Below are 18,889 nucleotides of genomic sequence, written 5' to 3'. Positions count from 1 at the left end.
GAAAATCACCAGCTTCTTCATGCTACCTCTTCTTAAAGTGACAGTCTCCCTCCGTCCGCCCTTTTACCCAATTCTCTAACAGCTACGGACTGCGACATTTACCAGTGATTTACAAAAGAGCGGGCAGTCAAAATCTATAGGACTACGTTGAATTTGCCACGATGGTGAAATGCACCAAAAGAAATGAACCAGAACTATGCAAATCAATTTGGTATTACTTTGAGTAGCCTTTGTAAGATGAAATAGCTTTATTGGTGTTTAATAAATGATTTACTGGAGCGGTATTGATCAATTACTACAAAATATTAACAACAAGTGGAAAAATCCAGTCAGAAGCTATCTATCATTTCTATGTAGTATTGTGTTTTTATGGTAATCCATTATTAAATTGCAGCTTTCTGTTAAAGTGGTCCTCTTCTTATTAAAATCTGGAGTCCATGATAACATGACCCTGTTTTCTGTGCCTTTTGCTCCCAGCTTTAGCTGATAAGTTTGTTCATTTCTTTTGCGTTTCTTCCATCTTTCTCTGTGTCAGGCTCATGTGTCTTAGTCTTGGTCACAGTGTTAGCTGCTTCCTGTTTTATTTTGGTGACCTTTTGTCTCTTGTGCTTTGTTCACTTCTACTTCCCTTGTCTGATCATCTGTAATTAGTTTCAGCTGTTTCCCCCACCTGTTTGCATCTATCATCCTGTTTGCATATATTGTCTCAGTCTTCCTTTGTGCTTTGTTGGGTTCTGCCTCACGGCTGTGTTCATCCTTTACAGTTACAGTTTAGTATTACTTGTTCCTGACCTGCCTTATTTTGGATTTTGTCAAGAGTTCAGCAATAAAGCAGCATTAAGTTACCTCTTGTTTTCCCAGTCCTGCATTCTGGGACCTACTGCTGCCAGCTTCACAGCCAAACCCTGACAGGTTTAAAATTCAATATGAAGTTTCACAGGATGAACAGACCATTTCACACAAGACATTTCAGTGCTGGAAAAGAACCAGTGTGACCTAATGTCATTAACCCTGGCTCTGCTCCATCTTCATCTAAGTATTGTGCAAGAAGACCAGAGCAAACAGCACCTGTTGGGAAGAAGATATTTTCACCTAGTTTGAATGTTTGGCCCAAGTGTAAATGGGAGTGACTACAACTGATAAAGGGTGTTCAGTGGGTTATTGAATCATTAAAAATGGGTGTGCTGTTAATTATTTACACACATGCTTTTACTGCTATCACACATCTGCTGTAAAAACACGTCTACGGTAATTACTTTGATTCTCTCACTTCTTATCTTGCAGAATAAAATTAATAAAAAAAAAAGTTCAGTGTCCTAATTTAGCTTATTTGTCTGAATAACAACATTCCCATCAGCCTCAGCTGGCCTTCTGATTAAATGTTAGCATGCTAACAAGCTAAACTAAGATGATAAATGCTAACTAGGCCTTAAATCTATTTCAGTAGTATTTTGTTCATCGTGGACTTCAGCTAGCATGTAGTTCAAAGTCTAACAGGGCTTCTAGGATGGTTGAGAAGTGGTCCACAGTGTCAACAGCCCATTTGATATCAGCAAAGCTGGACCATTAAAACATATACTAAAAAAGCACTCCTCCATTTTTTTTTTCCTTCCTTCAAGTCTGAAGAAACACATTCTGAAAATGTTCAGCTGGGCCAGAGCCAGGACTTTAAAAAAAAAAAAAAAACCTTCACATTCTTCTAACCAAAAACTGTTCTGTCTTTACAATTTAAACAACTTTTTTACATCTAGGAGCCTTCTTCTTCATCAGCTGCTTCTTTTAGGGGTAAACGCAATGGAGCGTCTGCCTCCATCTCACCCTAACCCTAGTATCTTCCTCTGTCACACCAACCCTCTGCATGTCCCCCTTCACTGCATCCATGAATCTTCTCTGTGATCTACTTTTCCCCCCCTGCCCGGCAGCTCCATATTCAACATCCTTTGTATATGCCCTATCCCTTCTCTGCACAGGTCCAAACAATCTGAGACTTGTCTCTCTAACTTTGTCTCCAAAGCATTCAACCTGAGCTGTCCCTCTGATCTACTCAATTTCTGATCTTGTCCATTTTCCCAATGAAAATCTTAACATCCTCAGCTCTGCCACCTCCAGCTTAGCATCCTGTCTTTTTGTCAGTGCCACCATCTCCAAACCATACATCTTGCAAACCTTCCCTTTTATTATTGCTGCCATCCTTCACTATTACACCTTCACACATATGCATTCTGTCTTGCTTCTACTGGCTTTTATTCCTCTTTCCTCCAAACCATACCTCCACCACTGCAGGCTTTCTTCAACATCTAGACATATTAATGAAAACCATCAAGTGGGCCAAACAGGACCCTCTGCTAGGTTCTGGGCCACATGTTTGACACCCTTGGTTTGAGTGGTTAAACATGAATGAGTTCAAAAGAGTTACTTATCAACAGCTGTTTATGGAGCTGAAGTGATCAGTGGACTAATCGACAATTAATGAGTTATTTTTTTCCTTAACTCTCTTTTTGTGTATTTTAATTCATGAAAAACGAAAAAATTAAAACACACAAAATTCCCCCACAAAATTATGCAATGGAAAAAGGCAAAGATATAGGTCAAGAATCTCTATACGTAATGAATGAAGTGACTGATAAACAGGTGAAGCAACAGATGATATGGATGGCACATGTTTTGAAAAAAAAATGTCCAAGGAGAATTATAGAAATGGTTATATAGATTATAGACAGTGAGTGAGTGATTGAGTGATTGTGTAAAAAAGTGAATTATTTAACGAGTTAATTCCAGTCAAAAACAATAAACAACCTCTGAAATACATTTGTTTGCAGGTTTCCTTTTTCACATAAACTGATGTTTGGGTTTTTTTTTTTAATTCAAACAAAGCTCTGCTCTGCTCTTGTGACTATTGAACATATTTTTATTTTTCATGTATTTTATAATCAGTGATTATTAGAAAATAATGTTAGCTGTTCTACTGTATAAAGAATTACTAAAATGCTCATTTGTTAACAATTAATAAAGCCAATAATTAACCACTGATAAAAGCTGTCTTATTAGCTATGGTAATGAAAATGCTTCAATAAGAGGGGATCTTTTATAGCAGAGGGCTAAGATGTAGTTTCAACATCAGATATGCCAGACTTGATCCCTGCAATGAAATGACTGAAGTTCAGCAGTCACTTCTTTGGCATGTAGCCCACTGTGCTGTAGTTTTGTCTTAATCTGGAGCATCAGCCATACTAAACAGATGGCACAGCCACGTGTCTGTATATCATGTATTGGTGGTACAGTAGGGACACATGCAGCGTCTCTCTAAGTGTGTATAAGACAGTTCCCACTGAAGAAAACTACAGTGTGTACAGTGTGTAGAAGGTTATCTGTGATATTAGGTTAAAAATGCACTATTAATAGAGTGGATAGATTAGACTAAGTTTAAGTACAGTATTTAAAAACAGGAAGAGAAAGCTTGCCTCAAGGTTTCATTTTTTTTAAACTTGAAATGAAGCAAAGAAATTCTTTGTGCAATTTCATTAAAAAAAAAAAAAGATGTGAAGAAAAACAGATGATTCAGTTCCCTATTTTTACAACGTGCATGCATTTACTTGCATGTGGAAGCAACATCTCATGACTCTCTTGTGGCTTAAAGCAAAGTCACTTTTAAAGCCTTCTGTGCCTCCGGGTTTCAGTGAAGGTTTCACTCTGCAGAGAACAAAAGCTCTGTCAGTGGGACAGACTGACTTCTGATGCCTGAGGGTAGGATAGCAAGGAAACCGGAAAGTGGCCGGGGTAAAAGCATACAAGTTTGGCCACTCAGTGTTTGTAACAAAAACCAACCTTGAATCTAAATTAGCTGAACACACAGGGTGGGTGGGTGGGGGCTTTGTCTAACTCCGATTATACAAGTAAGAATGGGGGGTATGCCTACAGAGCAAACATCTCAGGCATGGAATGATTTTTAAAAAAAAAAACAAAAAAAAATTTATATATTTTGAAATAAATTAGTTTTAACATTCAAAAAAGGAAAATAAAAATAAAATGTGTAACACAGGTGGACCAATGAGATTTACCTGCTTTTTAATGTCACATTGTTCCTCTGTGAGGTTAAAGGAACCAAAACTCTGCTCAGTTGATCATTTATATGGGTGACGTAATTAAGATGATGTGCTGCTGTTTTAAAAACAAACTGTTTGCAGCTCATTTGCTTTTACTTCTCAGGCTGCATTGCCTTCATCTTAGAGATCCCTAAAAGTGCTTTTTATACTTTGTGTCTCAGAGCCAAGATGTGAACAGACTTAAAAACAATTAAACTATTATAAAGACTGCTTTCAGGCATGCCCCCCATTTGATAGTAGTCATAATGTGAAATGATGTCCCTGGGGTTATTGCCAGTCTCAGCAGTCATGAGGAAAAAGCTCGAAAACTTGAAACTAAAAATAAAAGTGTGAATACAAGTAGATGTAGCACAGACATGTAACTTTCACTCTGAATAAATCAACGGATGTGAAAATTCAGTCTTGATAGTAATAATCTGACTTGGAATAAGTTAAGCAAAGAAACAAACCCACATTTACATTTAAGAAACTAGGCTTGAGTGTTGTTGTTTTTTTTTTGTTTGTTTGTTTGTTTTTTGTTTTTTTAATGTTAGGTGCGGAAAAGAGGAAGTGCAATTTGTACTGTAACCAAACGAAGCAAAACAAACATGAAACTGTTCCCTACACAGGTTGAATCTGCATGTCTGTTTACATTTGAAGCGTTCGGGGCCAAAGGTTGTTGTTCTTGACAGGTTTAGCCCGTCTTTTGTTAGAGGTCTGTCTAAGGACAAAACAGTCACATGGTGACGGTGTAATCCTGTCTCACATGCAGACACTGGATCACTCTGTGGAGCTGACTGTGTTCTGTACTGGCAACCTTGTGACTCACCTCAGGATGAATTTGATGTTGTACTATACACAAATAAACATGCAAGACAGATATAATGAAGCATAAAGCGAACACACACCTGACCTACAGTACATCGGACAGACATGACCACAAAGAACGACCTTTACTGGAGCTTAGATTTGTTTCTGTGATTAGCAACTTGCCGGATATATTTACTCAGCTTTCTCAGAGAGCTCGCCGTGTTCGACAAAGCTGACTAATACGACCACTGCTTGCTTGCTTGTCTGTCCCCAAACTGCTAATACTTAAAGGGAGCGTGTAAGGCTTAATCCCATATTACCGTGGCTATGTTAAGTGTAAGCATCTGACTGCCACACTTCTAAGCAGAGCCTCCATGCAGAGCAGGGAGATAAACAGAATTCTTGCTTGATAAGCTCAAGCTGCAATCAGTGTTTATGAAAGTTTATAAGCATCCTTGTAGCCTGGTATTTGAATTTGACATGGCAGTGGAAATGTGGGGGAAAGGAGCGCCCGCCGAACCCCTCTCATATCAAGGCAATCCAATAAAGAGATCTTCTAGGCGGGAACCTGTTGTTCAGTTAAATGTGTTTGGACCTGATGATGCCATTTCTTACATAATGGCTGGCTGGGACTACACTACACTGACGGACATCCTAAGTCTGTCCAATGAAATGCAAGCATAGGTTTTCTGTGGTGCCAAACAAGGAGTGTAACTACAATACAAGGAGCAAAATATTGCATTTGTATATTGTGTGTCAGAATCGTGTGCATCTTTTTTTAAATGCTTCTTTAAGCATAAAAACATAAACGTGGGATGTAAGATAGAGTGAAAGAGACAAAGCCTTTCAGGTCAGTCACTGGATGAGTATGAGCTTACCACTCTCCCCCCTCTCTGTCTCTCACTAAGGTGGTAATCTCTAACTAATAGCAAATTAGGATATTGGCAGTGACAGCAGCAGTGAGTTATGTCTGCCGCCTGCAAGGACGTGTCATTACTCTGAGACAAGGTCACAAATGTGCAGTCTGTCAACCACAGAACATGGTTATAAGTGACACCTTTAATGTTTACACTTAAGTTTGATTTTATAATGATGTAAAATAACATAGAAATATAAGACATGGTAATATGTCTCTTGTTATTTTTTCTTTTCTTTTATGATCTTTTTCTTATTTAAATGACAGAACCATCTGTGTGTTACTACATGTGAAAACACTACATCTAATATACTACTTGAGTCAAAATACCATGTCAGATGTATTTTAAAATTCATATCATTATATTTTGGAGCAGAATGTCCCAGTTTGAAGGTAAATGTACTTTATTTAAATTATTTTATGATTGTACTCCACAACAGTTGAGCTATCATACTTTTTATTCTTCCACATTTCTGTGATACCTGATTATGATTTTACACACAAATATGATATGATTGGTATTTAAAATTTACGAAAACATTAAAACCCTCCTCAGGTATTACTGCAACAATAATGATAATTTGATAATTAGATGTGTAAAAATGCATCGACTGGCCATTTTATTAGGCTCAACTGTGCATCAACGCATATCTAATCAGGGAATCACATGGCAGCAACTCAGTGCATTTAGGCATGTAGAGATGGTCAAGATGACCTGCTGAAGTTCAAATTCAGCTCTCTGAGGAAAAAAATGTCTTGTTGATGCCAGAGGTCAAAAGAGACTGCTTTGAGCTGATAGGAAGGCACCAGTAACTCAAGTGAACTCTTATTACAACCAAGGTATGCAGAAGAGCATCACTGAATACACCACATGTCAAACCTTGAAGTAGATGGGCATCATTTAAATACCACAGCTTGCATAAGTATTGTAGCTGACCATGTCCATCCCTTCATGACCACAGTGTACCCATCTACTGAGGCCTGCGAGATAACGTGTCATGTCACAAACCTCAAATCATCTCAAACTGGTTTCTTTAACATGAACAAAAATAACTTTGTTGTACTCAAATGGCCTCCCCAGTCACCAGATTTCAATCTAACAGAGCACCTTTTGAATGCAGGATTTGGAGAGTGTGTGCAGTTGGTTATTATTTTAGTCTCTTTTTTTTCTAAAACTTCAGTAAAACATATTTCCTCTTGCCATTGTTGCAAAGTAACTGCATATCAAACACATGATGGAGTAAAATATTCACTTCTGAAAGTAATAAAGTAGAGAGTAATAAAATAATAAAATAAAGAAAAAGACAGAGTGGCCTACTGTACACACTCCTTATTTGCTTATGTTATCAGTCACCTGCAACATCCTCCCTCTGCTCTGCTCCACTATGTAAAAAAAAAAAAAATCCATCATGTTAGCCACATATGCTTCAGAAGAACACCGAGATGAGCTTGTTGGAAAGACAGGCAGACAGATGCTGTGAATGACACAACTCTCTGTACACGTCATCTATGTAGCACCTGAAGTGGCATTTGAGCATGAAACAGCAAATTGCCAAAATAAAACGCGGAGGACTCCAGAGATTCTTTTATTTTGGTGCAGTTAAGCTGATCTGCCTTAAACCATAACTAAACCCCCTCCGCATATATATGTACTCTCTGGCATTGCAAGAGTACGTATATAATAAAATAAAGACGAGACAAGCCCGCAGAGCATCTATAGAGCTCCTCTTGGAAAAGAGGAGGAGCTTTACTTAGCAAAGTAAATGTGTTTGGCACAACAGAGCATTCAGATCTTAATTCTGCTTGCTACAGCTGCTGGACTGGACATATTTTTTTTAAAAAACAAACAAAAAACGAACCTAAATAAACTCTCTGGTTCGCACCAAGTTGTGATTCAAACCTGCCTCTAACAGCCTCTTTTGTCAGTAAGTGCAGCCTGGGAGTTAATAGCTTGTATTGATTTCCTTTTTAAGTGCATAGGCCAGAGAGTACAACCACTTCTCCCTTTGCCTTGTTGATTTCTGCTTTTCCAGATGGCTCCAGTTGTCACGCTGAAGTCTCAGTGAGTCACACAGTGGCATGACTCAAGAGCTGAGAGATTTTAGCCCCTCATCCTCTCTTCAAGGTTTTTTTTTTTTTGAAGACTGCACTGGACACATGACAGAAATATGAGTCATAACTTGGACAGGACAAAAATAAATATAATAACTGTTTTGGTATGGGTCAGTGTGCTCTGTAAAGGAGGAGTAGCCATTTAATTTGCCAGCATTCCAGTGTGATGAAGTGGATTTGAAACGGAAATTAGTGTTTAATGCCTGCCATATCAAAATATGTAATACACAAACCTTCTAATGTCCTCCTGATATTTGATCATTTATTTATTTTACTTTTTTGGTGCTGCTAAAGAGCTGATTGCATGTCATTGGTAAGGTCCTATCAATAGTTCAGGGGTGGCCAACTCCAGGCCTCGAGAGCCGGTGTCCTGCAGGTTTTAGATGTGTCCCTGATCCAACACACCTGAATCAAATGGTTGAATTACCTCCTCAGTATGCAGTCAAGTTTTCCAGAGCCCTGCTAATGACTTCTATATGTGATTCAGGTGTGTTGGATCAGGAACACATCTAAAACCTGCAGGACACCGGCTCTTGAGGCCTGGAGTTGGCCACCCCTGTAATAGTTCATTCATACCTGGTGTGAATGCCAGTGAAGTCCATTTGTAAACTATTCCAAAAGATATTGTCACAAAGGGCAAAGGGAGAATCTGATTAATTGCTCAACAGGCTACAAAGAACAATTTTGCTGCTGTGCTCAGCATGAGATTTGGGTGTGTGTCAAGTTAACTAAAAAACAATGTTGTGTAATCATGGAAAAAAAACCCTAATCAACTCTAAGCTATGTTGGGTCTGTTATTAGCCTTAAAGTTGACTCTTAATAAACCAAAGTAATGGAAATTTTAAATTGGAATTTATGGGTTTTATAGGTTTTTAGAGAAGTTATTAGTTTGCTTAGTTTCAAAAGTCCCAATCTCACCAAATCTAACAGCAATACACCGAATAGCTGTTTAATTATTTTTGCTAAAAGCCAAAAATTTTGTAATTTAAATCTGGTTCAGTGGATGCCCAGCACTTAACCCACCTTGATATGCCTCCGATCAAAGCCATGTAAAGTCAGATTTCATTAGTAGCAGGCAGTCTAGATCAGAGCTCACGGTTTTCAGGCGTCATTCTGACCTGCATCGACTTGATGAGGGCTGAAGACTGCAGAGGTGTGTGCATGAGAAGCTTGATTTCTCAACAGTCTTCAGGGAAAGTGATTACAATTCTTAGAATACATAGGCTGTTGCATTGTCTGAGATAGGATGTGGTAAGTTGTATTTTTCTACTGCAGAGTAAAGACAAGTTGCTTAGGAACAACACAAAAAAATATTTGTAAAGGGAGCTGCTGTGTATTCTAGTCTTTTTCAGCTTTTAAGATACTTGCTGGAAGCCAAAATTTTTGTTTTTTAAAGGACAGAAACGGTGAACGGCACTTTAATGTGTCCTTTTGCTCCACAGTGTCCTCCCTACTGGGATTTGAGATTACCCACTGCGGAGAACCTGAGGGCTCCAGTAAGGTGACGCACAGCTTTGTCTTCACTTCTTTAAAATAAGGGTGACAGAGCCCACTGGGTCACCAATAAGAAACTATAAAACGAGTACAGTAACCAGCATATGCTCATATCTAAATCACAGCTAACACGGAGCCGTATCCAAGTTATTTACAGCCCTTCTCGGCCCTGTTGTGAACTTGTGATAATGAAGCCATTTGGAAAAGCAGTCAAACAGTGTTACAGAGAAAAGGTTCCCATGAGTTCAGAGACCCCCAATGAAGGAAGTGTTTCCCACAGATAAAAAGGTCAGTGAAACATCCATTCACTAGTGAATCTCACAGCAACAGACCGAGTTTAGTGAAATGGCGCCATCTTTAGGTGCCTTCCTAAATTTGCTCCTCTATTTCAAACAAACATACATTGCCTTTTTTTTAATAAATGAATAAAACTGGAAAAGAAAATGGTTAAGTTTCCTATTTTATTTAAAGCTGAAAGAGCCACATCTAAAACCTGTAAACTTCTCTTTAGCAGTAAAACTACTCCATGTTATCATAGAGTAAAATATGTTTTGTTTTGTTTAAAAAAAAAGAAAAAGAAAATGCAAACTATGCAAATATAAAACATTGGGTCAACACAGTGGGGTGCTGGGTAATACTGTTGCCTGACAGGAAGCATTACATCCTTGAATGTATCCTGGGGTCTTTCTGTGTGGAGGATGTGTGTCCTCCCTGTGTCTGCATAGATTCTGTCCAAGTACTCCAGCTTCCTCCCAAAGACTGAGGTTAACTGGTTATTCTAAATTGACCATAGCTGTGAATGTAAGCATGAATGGTTTGTCTCCCTATAACAGATTAGCAATCGGTTCAGGGTAATTGCTGAAAAATACTGACAAGTACACACTCACACAGAGACTGACAAATTTAATTTTAAATTCACCCAATGGTTGTTGGCGACAGACTTGTGAATGACGAGTCTATAGACCAAAAAAAAAACACTGCTCGTGCTTGCAATACTGTGTTTTATTGGTGAAAGTAAGAGCAGTTACTTTCAGATACACACACGAGGCAACAGAGGTTTGCTGGAAAAAAGATTTCTCATCTTAGGTTAAAACAAAGTGCATGAGTTAGAAGGGCTAAATATTCACACTGGAGAAATGTCACTGTTCAAACAGCAAGGCCAACTACAGCAGCCAAATATAAATAAATACAGAGAGTTACTATTGACGTGCTTCTGCATAATAAATGCACCATAAAACAACATCAAAGGGTTAGAAGAAAAGGACGAGATTATTTTCTAGATAAAGTGAATAAACTGTAGTACAAGTAGTTCTCAAGTGTGAGATTGTGAGTTTAACATGGAAACATGGATTTGTTCAGACCAAAATGTTTATAATTCGTTTTTAATGTTTAATATGACCTTCTCTAAATTCTTATAACTACAGCTTATTTATAACTTAAATGCATTAGCAGTGCAAATATATTCTGTTGTAAATGTAAATTTTGCTGTATATTCTGAACCCATTTTTCCAAATATCTTTTGTCACAGTTGGTATGTCTCTCTGAAAAAAACTTTAAACAGCCATCATGAACAGCTTTCTCTCAATCTGCCCCAAACATCATAACCAGCTATTTTCAAATATATATTCTATGCAATAAACTATAAAATAAAAACTGCAAACATACAGATGCATGTTTTTTTTTTTTTTTCTTTTTCATGTTTCTTATTAGAAGTGCTTGTTATCCCTTCACAATATTGCCATTCTTAAAACCTTCAACCTTCACTGGAGCTGCACCACAAACCTGCAGAACCCTCAGCAGTCAATATTAATTCTTGACAGCAGCTCCTCCAAGGCTTCCAGTTTCTGATTAGCCTCCTCGATCGCACTGTACGTCTGCACGTTGCTCGCGATGTGGTAGCGGATGTCGTCCACCAAGGGGACGGAGTCTGTCTCCTGACGCTCCTCTAATGATGCAGCATCCTCTTTGATGATCTCGGCGAACTCGGCTTGCTCCACCAGCTGTGACAGAACGAATGCAAAGAGGTACACAGTTACAGATGGGAATTCTTCCTAATGGGGAACTGAGTGAAATTAACATACTTTAAAAAAATAAGGAATCTAGCTCTGTAGCTCTGGAACAGCAACAAAAAATTAAAAAATTGAATCAACATGATTAACTGCACACATTCAATAAAGAACCACCAGCCACTGACAATGGGACGCTGTCAGTGCCACCTACCCGCTCAATTATCTTGGCCATGAACTCTGTGCACTGATCTTCCAGCCGGGAGAGACGGAAAAGCTTGGCCATCTTCCACATGTGCAGAACGTTTTCCTCGCATATAGTCTTAGCCAGCGTCTTCCCACAAAGACGCTTAAGGCCCGGCAGCAGATACATGTCAGCCACACACAGCACATCAAACACGTTCTCCATCATTAGCTGGACATACAGAGAAACCAGGAGGGAGAAAATGATCATTATGAGAATTAAAAATACTGAATTTATTTAACACACAGCCTGCCAGGCCGGGCTACAATTTGTCAACATGAGAGACAATCCAGATGTCTTTTACTTAGAATATTATGGCATGTAAATATGTCATTTTCATCATCTGGCTACATCTCTTTTTGTGTATGCCTCCATAGCAAAACTTAATGAAGTATTTAAAAATGTAGAGAAAGAGAAACTGCAAAGACTATATGAATTTCACTGGCACGTGTTCTGAGTCACAGTTCTTTCAACTTACTGTAAGAGAAAATGAAAAATACTATTTGAAGGATATTTTAATATTCTACAAAAAACATGTAACCTTCCTCTGCAGCATTAGAGATTTACTGCTACCTGCTACTCTGAAGGTCAATTCTAAGATCCGTGTAGAACTCAAAGGGTCAATTTTGACCACCTTCTTCATTCAGCTGTGCTTTTAAGAGGTCACCACAGTGAATCACCTGCCTCAATGTCATCCTTGTCCTAGCGTCTTCTTCTATCACACAAATTCCCTGCATGTCCTCCTTCACTACATCCACCTTTTCTATGGTCTTCCTCCCGTCCTCCTGCCTGGCAGCTCCGCAGCACCACTTAATGAGTTATTTAACAAACAACTATCCCATCTCCGCACATGCCCAACAGGTCAAATAGGGTTAATATAATAATAGGCAACTGCATTTCATATTTTACAGAAGTCCAGTACACTAGTCGTGCAATTTCATCAATTTTGGAATGAATACTATAAGAGTAGCAATCTGAAAATTTGGACATAGCCCCATTTTGGTCTGCATTTTAGTCATTTGTGGCTACAATTAAGAACTTTTGGTCTTAGACTTGACCTGGTAACACGTCATGAAAACTAGAGCCAACTAAGTTTTAAGCATCATATTCAGTTTCATTGACTCAAAAATAAATAATGTTTGACTGTATTTGTTTCATAAGCATTTTGGCTGTAGACCATGACTCTGATATTACTATGTTTATCCTTTATCAAGGTTTAAAATTTCATCAATCAACACAGCAAAACTTCTCTTACAATTTAATGAAAAATCAGCACAAGGGGGGGTCATTTTTCAGAGAATTCACCAGTCAAAAGGAAGTCTTGCATTTTCTGGCTTTACTAAACAAGTTTGTCTGTGTTTATGACCAGTGTTTTCAAAGATCTTAAAAATAAAATATATCAAACGATTTAATATGCTGCAATGGGTCAAAGATGCAAACATATCGAGGTAAAGAAATTGTGCACAAACCTCAGTGTCATCGGTGTAGATATAATACATGATGTGAATAAAGATTTCATGCGAGATGTTGTGTAAAGTAATCACTGGGGTACTGGGCTGGGACTGCAGCTGCTCTCCCTCACTAAAGTGGTCCTCCAGTAGGGCTTTAAAATAATCACTACGTCCACAGAAAAATGCCTGGAGACACACACACACACACACACACACACACACACACACACACACACACACACACAGATAATTACACTTCAGTCATTCACATTCGTGTTAATAATCTGGATGGTGTGGGAGTCTGCACTGCAAGTGAGAAGACATAGTGAGAAATTTGTCATTCATACCTTATGACACAAGAAATCATAACCGCCAACTCTGAAGCAGATGTCGGGATAAGTAGGAAAATGGTCAACTCTGTTAAAGGGAAGCTCACCAAATCCAACCTAAAGAGAATCAACAGAAAGGAATGTGGCATTAAGCAGCAGCTACAACAGGCTAAAACTCTTATTTTATTGCTCTGATGTCATCACCCTTAGTTCAGTGGGCAGCGCACAGTCTGCTAACTGAGCCATCTCCTCCTGAAGTTGACAGCTGTGAGGCTCGAGGGTGAGAACTTTCACACAGATTCCTGGTTTATTGGACACTTGGATACGAGGAGAGGGGAAAAAAAAGAGACGAGATGGAACAGTCATCATTAGTGAGGGCAGGAGAAAACATCAAACAAGCTCTAGACAAAAAGCCATGTGAAGCTATAAGAAAAAGTGTGCATTACATTAGTAGTATGTATGTACCGTGCAAATTTCTTTGTATTTTGCTAGCAACATGGGAAACAGGTGCAGCAATTCACTAAAGTATACAGTATGAATACAGTGTACAAGACAAAAACAGAGTTTGTCCAATGAAAGTCAGCATTTGGTATTAGCACCTTTATTCCTCAGCACAGCCTGAACTCTCTTGTAATTTCTTTATGTAGTCTTCAGGAATAGTTTTCCAGGCTTCCTGAAGAACATTCAAAGCTCTTCTTTGGATGTTGGCTGCTGTTTGTTCCGTTCTCTGTTCTGCCTAGGTATGCATTGGCATTGGCAGTGCATTTGGGATCATTGTCATGCTGAAAAATGAAGCTGCTACCAATCAGATACGTTCCAGGTGGTATTACATGGTGGATCAAAATCTGATGGTATCTTTCTGTGTTCATAATTCCATAAATTTTGACAAGATCTCAAACATCACTGGCTGAAACGTAGCCCCTGAACCAGACATTCTAAATTTGGATTCATTGCTCTGTAAATCCAGTTTGTAAGTAATGTGGCATACTTCAGCCTTTCCTATTTGCCTTTTATTTTTAAAGATACTGTTCTTTTTTAGGCTCATACTTCTTCTTTGGCCTCCACTTGTCCAGTTTCCTCAAATTTGTTAAGGACACACTGCCGTGCTGAGATAGACCAAGTCTTCAGTTAATAGCTCTCTGGGAATCACCCTGTTGGTGCAAAACTATTATTTTATGCCTGCCAAACTATGTTACTGTAGATTCAACTAAAGAAATGGGAACAAATTATGTGTTTTTGTGAAAGGCCAAAAAAAAAAAAAAAAAAAACTTTAGAAGACCTTCAGAAAGCCTGGAGAACTATTGCTCAAGAACATTTTTAAAAATTACAACAAAGACTGGCTCTTTTGAAGCAAAATATAAGAAAATGAGGGGTGGCTCAAGGCTTGCTTTAAGCTGTACATGTATTACGAGTATAAATATAAATCAAGAGTACTGCCTTACCAAATTCATACACTTGTTTGCATTTATTCTCCAGCTCTTCTATGAGATCTGCCATTTTGCACTGTTTAGCCAGTCGCCTACTGTCCTCCACGAGACTTATATCAATATCCATCCGTCCTGTGAAATACAGATGGAAAAAAAAAAAAACAAAAAAACATTTTCACTCAACTTTGACTTTCATACAGAGGTTTTTATATATATATATATATATATATATATATATATATATATATATATATATATATATATATATATATATATATTTATTTATTTATTTATTTATATATACATATATATATATAAAGATTACAATGATACATTTACTTTCTTTTTCTCTGTGCTTCACTATAAAAACTAGTTAGCAGTCTCACTACAACCTCTCATTAAAGGGTAGCCTGTGCAATTTTCTCTCAAAGAACAGCCAAACAAAATGGCATTTACAATGCTTACGTGCACTTTTCTGATGTAAAAACAAACTTTATTGGAAAGTGGCGTGCTACTATTCCAGAGGCTCTTTTCAGTATATTCAAAAGCAATGTGTCTTAAAGGAAACGCTGCTACACTCCTGTGCAGTAGGAAGTTGGGTTTTTTGTTGTCTTCATGCATCTCTTCCATCACATCTTTTAGTGCAAATGGCTGAGCACAGAAAAATGTTCATGACCAGATGCACAGGGTACCTTTAAATTCAGCTGCAGCCAAGTGCAAGTGCAGCCGAGTGCAGCTGGATAAAGTGGAATATCAGCTGCTGTAATTCACACCCACCTGTGTAAAAATATTGTAGTATGGCTCCAAATGCAGCAGGATTGATCTGAAATCAAAACAGCTTTTATCCATATATAATTAAAATACATACAATATAACTAAATATCATCTAAATGCATTGCAATGTAACAAGGCACTAATTAATTCATCCACAGGCAACATATTGACTAACCAAAGGATGTTTGAGGGTGATCAAGTTCTTCCCTTTCCATTTGGTCTCAAACATTTCAGTGAAGTATTCTGAGCGAGCACTGAGAACACATCGGTGGGCCAGAAATGTTTGTCCGTGAACCAGGAACTTGACGTCACTGTGCTGACCTTGTTCCAACAACCTAAAGAAAAGCCACAGAAATGTTTGGATTAGACAAACATACTGTGAAGGTGCTTCTCCTCTGATTTTATCGTTTCTTTTCAGTGTGGACATGACTCTTACATGTGCAGAAAGTAGTTGAAATCATCCCGCTGCATGGCACGGATGCTTACACACTTATAATCTTTTAGCAGGCGTCGGACAGAGTCGCTCAGCGAGCCATACATGCATCTCTCGCCATCAAATGTGTTGGCTTCACACTTGGCACCTGAAAGACAAGCAATCAAAAACCTAAGATGATACTACAGAATACTTCAGGGCAATTATAAAGCACAGCACGACATCAGGGTAGTATTGTGTTGTTTGATTATGACTGCAAGACTTAAACCAGTGAAATGTCAGTCTTACCACTAGCCAACAGGTACTGGACCAGCTCCTCATGACCACAGAGACAGGCATAATACCTGAAGCACAAAGTGTTTACATTTAAAGCAGTTATAATAATGATACAGTTACACCAGCTGCATAAAATGTACTTACAAAGGAGTGCTGTCCCATTTATCTCTTACATTGAGGTCCACATCTCTTTGTTCAACAAGGTATCTGAGAAAAGAGCAAAGAGTGGTTACAGTGATGTACTGCAAAAAAACAAAGTCATGACTGGCTATAAAGAGAAACACTGCATACAAAATACAGACAGTTCAGTGGATTTAAACAGGAGCATCACATAGGAAAAGGACAGTATATACATATGATTCTATTGATACTAAAGCAATTATTGACTCCTATTTTATCAGTTTCCTTATTCATTCTAATAGATTTTATGTGGAGCAAAAGGAGGAGAAAACAGGGTTTTAGCATCAATGCAACTTCTGAGTCTGAGACTGCTCCACTTCCATGAATATGACATCACTGTTTTCAAAGTGTATCTACCAGAAAACAGCATTAATAAATAAATCCGACAAAATTTAGAGGCATGCAGTTCTGATGGACTGGACAATTTGGTAATGATTCTTACCCCTGCACTGCTGCAAAGACATCTGAAACCTGTGACCGCATGCAAAACATGGAAATTGCCTAGAGGTATATTATTTACACAGCTGCCTGCATAGTCACGTGAAATAGCTTGTAGAGCCACTTTTAGCAGCAACAACTTGAAGAAATTGTTTACTGTATAACTTCATGTGTCTTTAATCATTGTGGAGGAATTTTGGCCCTCTTCTTACAACATTGTTCCCATTCACTGAGGTTTGCAGGCATTCATTTTTATATAATGTGGACTTTGACTGGGCCACTGCAACACCTTGATTCTTTTCTTTTTCAGCCATTCTGTTGTAGATTTGCTGCTGCACTTGGGATCATTGTCTTGTTGCAGGACCCAATTTTGACCAAGCCTTACCCATCAAACAGATGGCCTCACATTTGACTCTAGAATACTTTAGTATACAGAGGAGTTCATGCTCATCTCCTGTAGCTGTGAAACAAGGCCAAATCACTACCCCTCCACCACCATGCTCAACAGTTGGTATGAGGTGTTTGTCCTGATATGCTGTGTTTGGTTTCCACCTAATGTGATGCTGTGCATTACGGCCAAACATCTCCACTTTGGTCTCCTCTGTCCAAAGGACATTGCTCTAGAAATCTTGTTCAGATGCAACTTTGCAAGCCTAAGCTGTGCTGCCATGTTCTTCTTTGTAGAGAGAAGACGCTTTGTTCTGGCAGCCTTTCCAAATAAACCATGCTTCTTCAGTCTTTTTCTAATTGCACTGTCATGAACTCTAACATTTAACACGCTAACTGAGGCTTGTAGAATCTGAGGTGTAGCTCTTGGGTTTTTCGCAATTTCTCTGAGCATTGCACGGTCTGAACCTGGGATGAATTTGCTGGGTCGTCCACTCCTGGGAAGGTTGTGGCATTGTGTTAACACACACCTGAATGCTCCAGACCAGCAAACTGTCAAAACTTCTGCTTTTATAGAAGTGGTCACACTTGCTATAAATAATCAAGTGCATTTGGGTGCTACTTACACTCTTAATTCCAATGGAAGCACAGGACTGTATATAGCCCTATGAAAATGTTCTTTTCACATGACTGTATATACCACCCCCACCCCAATTTGCCTATGCAATTTCTGTGTTGTGTATTAATTTTATCCATTGATTCCTGCTTTCAGTGAGACATAGTTTGCTGTCCTGACCAATTTGTCACTCGTAATTCGTGGTATACGTCCTAAAGCAGAGGAGTCTAGGTATCCAGTCGAGCAGCCGACACTGATAGCTACTACCTTCATTACATTTGGGCACTGAGGAGCAAACCCACACAAGTTAGCTACAGTTACAAACTGGCTCACCCCTGCTACTGTTAACACTGGCTTTCGTGGGTAACTCCCGTTTATTTGCATGAAGTGAAATTAAGCTGCGAGACTGCAGTCTAGAGAAGGCCAAAAAAGCAGGAGGTTAGCCTTTTCTATGCTAACACTGTCACCCGTAAACATGTCAAGCAAAATTAGTGAGTTTTTAGCACACAACCAAAAATAACGTCAGCAGAGCTGATGGTTACCTGACTCTACAAATGTCGCCCTTTCTGCAACTACTAAACAAATCGCACACGTCCATAATCGCCTCGGTGTTTTCGGTCCTCTGTAATGCATTGAGACGGCCTGTCTACCGGACAGGTGAGTGATGGTTTGCTGTAACTTCAGAGTTTGCTCGGTGGATGCTGAGAAAGTTGTTGTGGTTGTTTTTGTTGACAGGGTTTGCAGGATCATCGGTGTTTTGGTCGAAGAGGTACAACAGTCACGTGACTTGAGCGTATACTTCACTGACATCAGGAAATAGCGGTGACCTAATAACGACAAAAATCGGCAGCTATGTACCATAATATACCTCATAATAATATGCCCCGTTTTACGTTTTCATCACATGACTATCA

General features: G+C 38.7%; 1 protein-coding gene across 2 annotated transcripts; it reads right to left on the bottom strand.

The window, feature by feature from the left end:
- Nucleotides 1–11,104: 11,104 nt before the first annotated feature.
- Nucleotides 11,105–18,782, bottom strand: abtb1 (ankyrin repeat and BTB (POZ) domain containing 1). Of its 2 annotated transcripts, XM_030734708.1 has the most exons (12): nucleotides 18,518–18,573; nucleotides 16,499–16,561; nucleotides 16,367–16,422; nucleotides 16,082–16,226; nucleotides 15,821–15,980; nucleotides 15,649–15,694; nucleotides 14,887–15,003; nucleotides 13,649–13,761; nucleotides 13,463–13,561; nucleotides 13,134–13,301; nucleotides 11,635–11,835; nucleotides 11,105–11,414 (listed from the first exon to the last, which is right to left on the bottom strand). In XM_030734708.1, exons 1-12 carry the CDS (start codon nucleotides 18,571–18,573, stop codon nucleotides 11,208–11,210), a joined length of 1,431 nt encoding a protein of 476 aa, XP_030590568.1. In that variant the 3' UTR covers nucleotides 11,105–11,207. The 2 variants fall into 2 exon arrangements, with proteins under 2 accessions (XP_030590568.1, XP_030590569.1); XM_030734709.1 differs by lacking the exon at nucleotides 13,134–13,301 and having other exon boundaries at nucleotides 18,518–18,782.
- Nucleotides 18,783–18,889: the final 107 nt, after the last annotated feature.

Source organism: Archocentrus centrarchus, chromosome 7, assembly GCF_007364275.1.
Source record: "Archocentrus centrarchus isolate MPI-CPG fArcCen1 chromosome 7, fArcCen1, whole genome shotgun sequence".
NCBI classification, from domain to species: Eukaryota; Metazoa; Chordata; class Actinopteri; order Cichliformes; family Cichlidae; genus Archocentrus; species Archocentrus centrarchus.
This window is presented reverse-complemented; position numbering and strand designations above follow the sequence as displayed.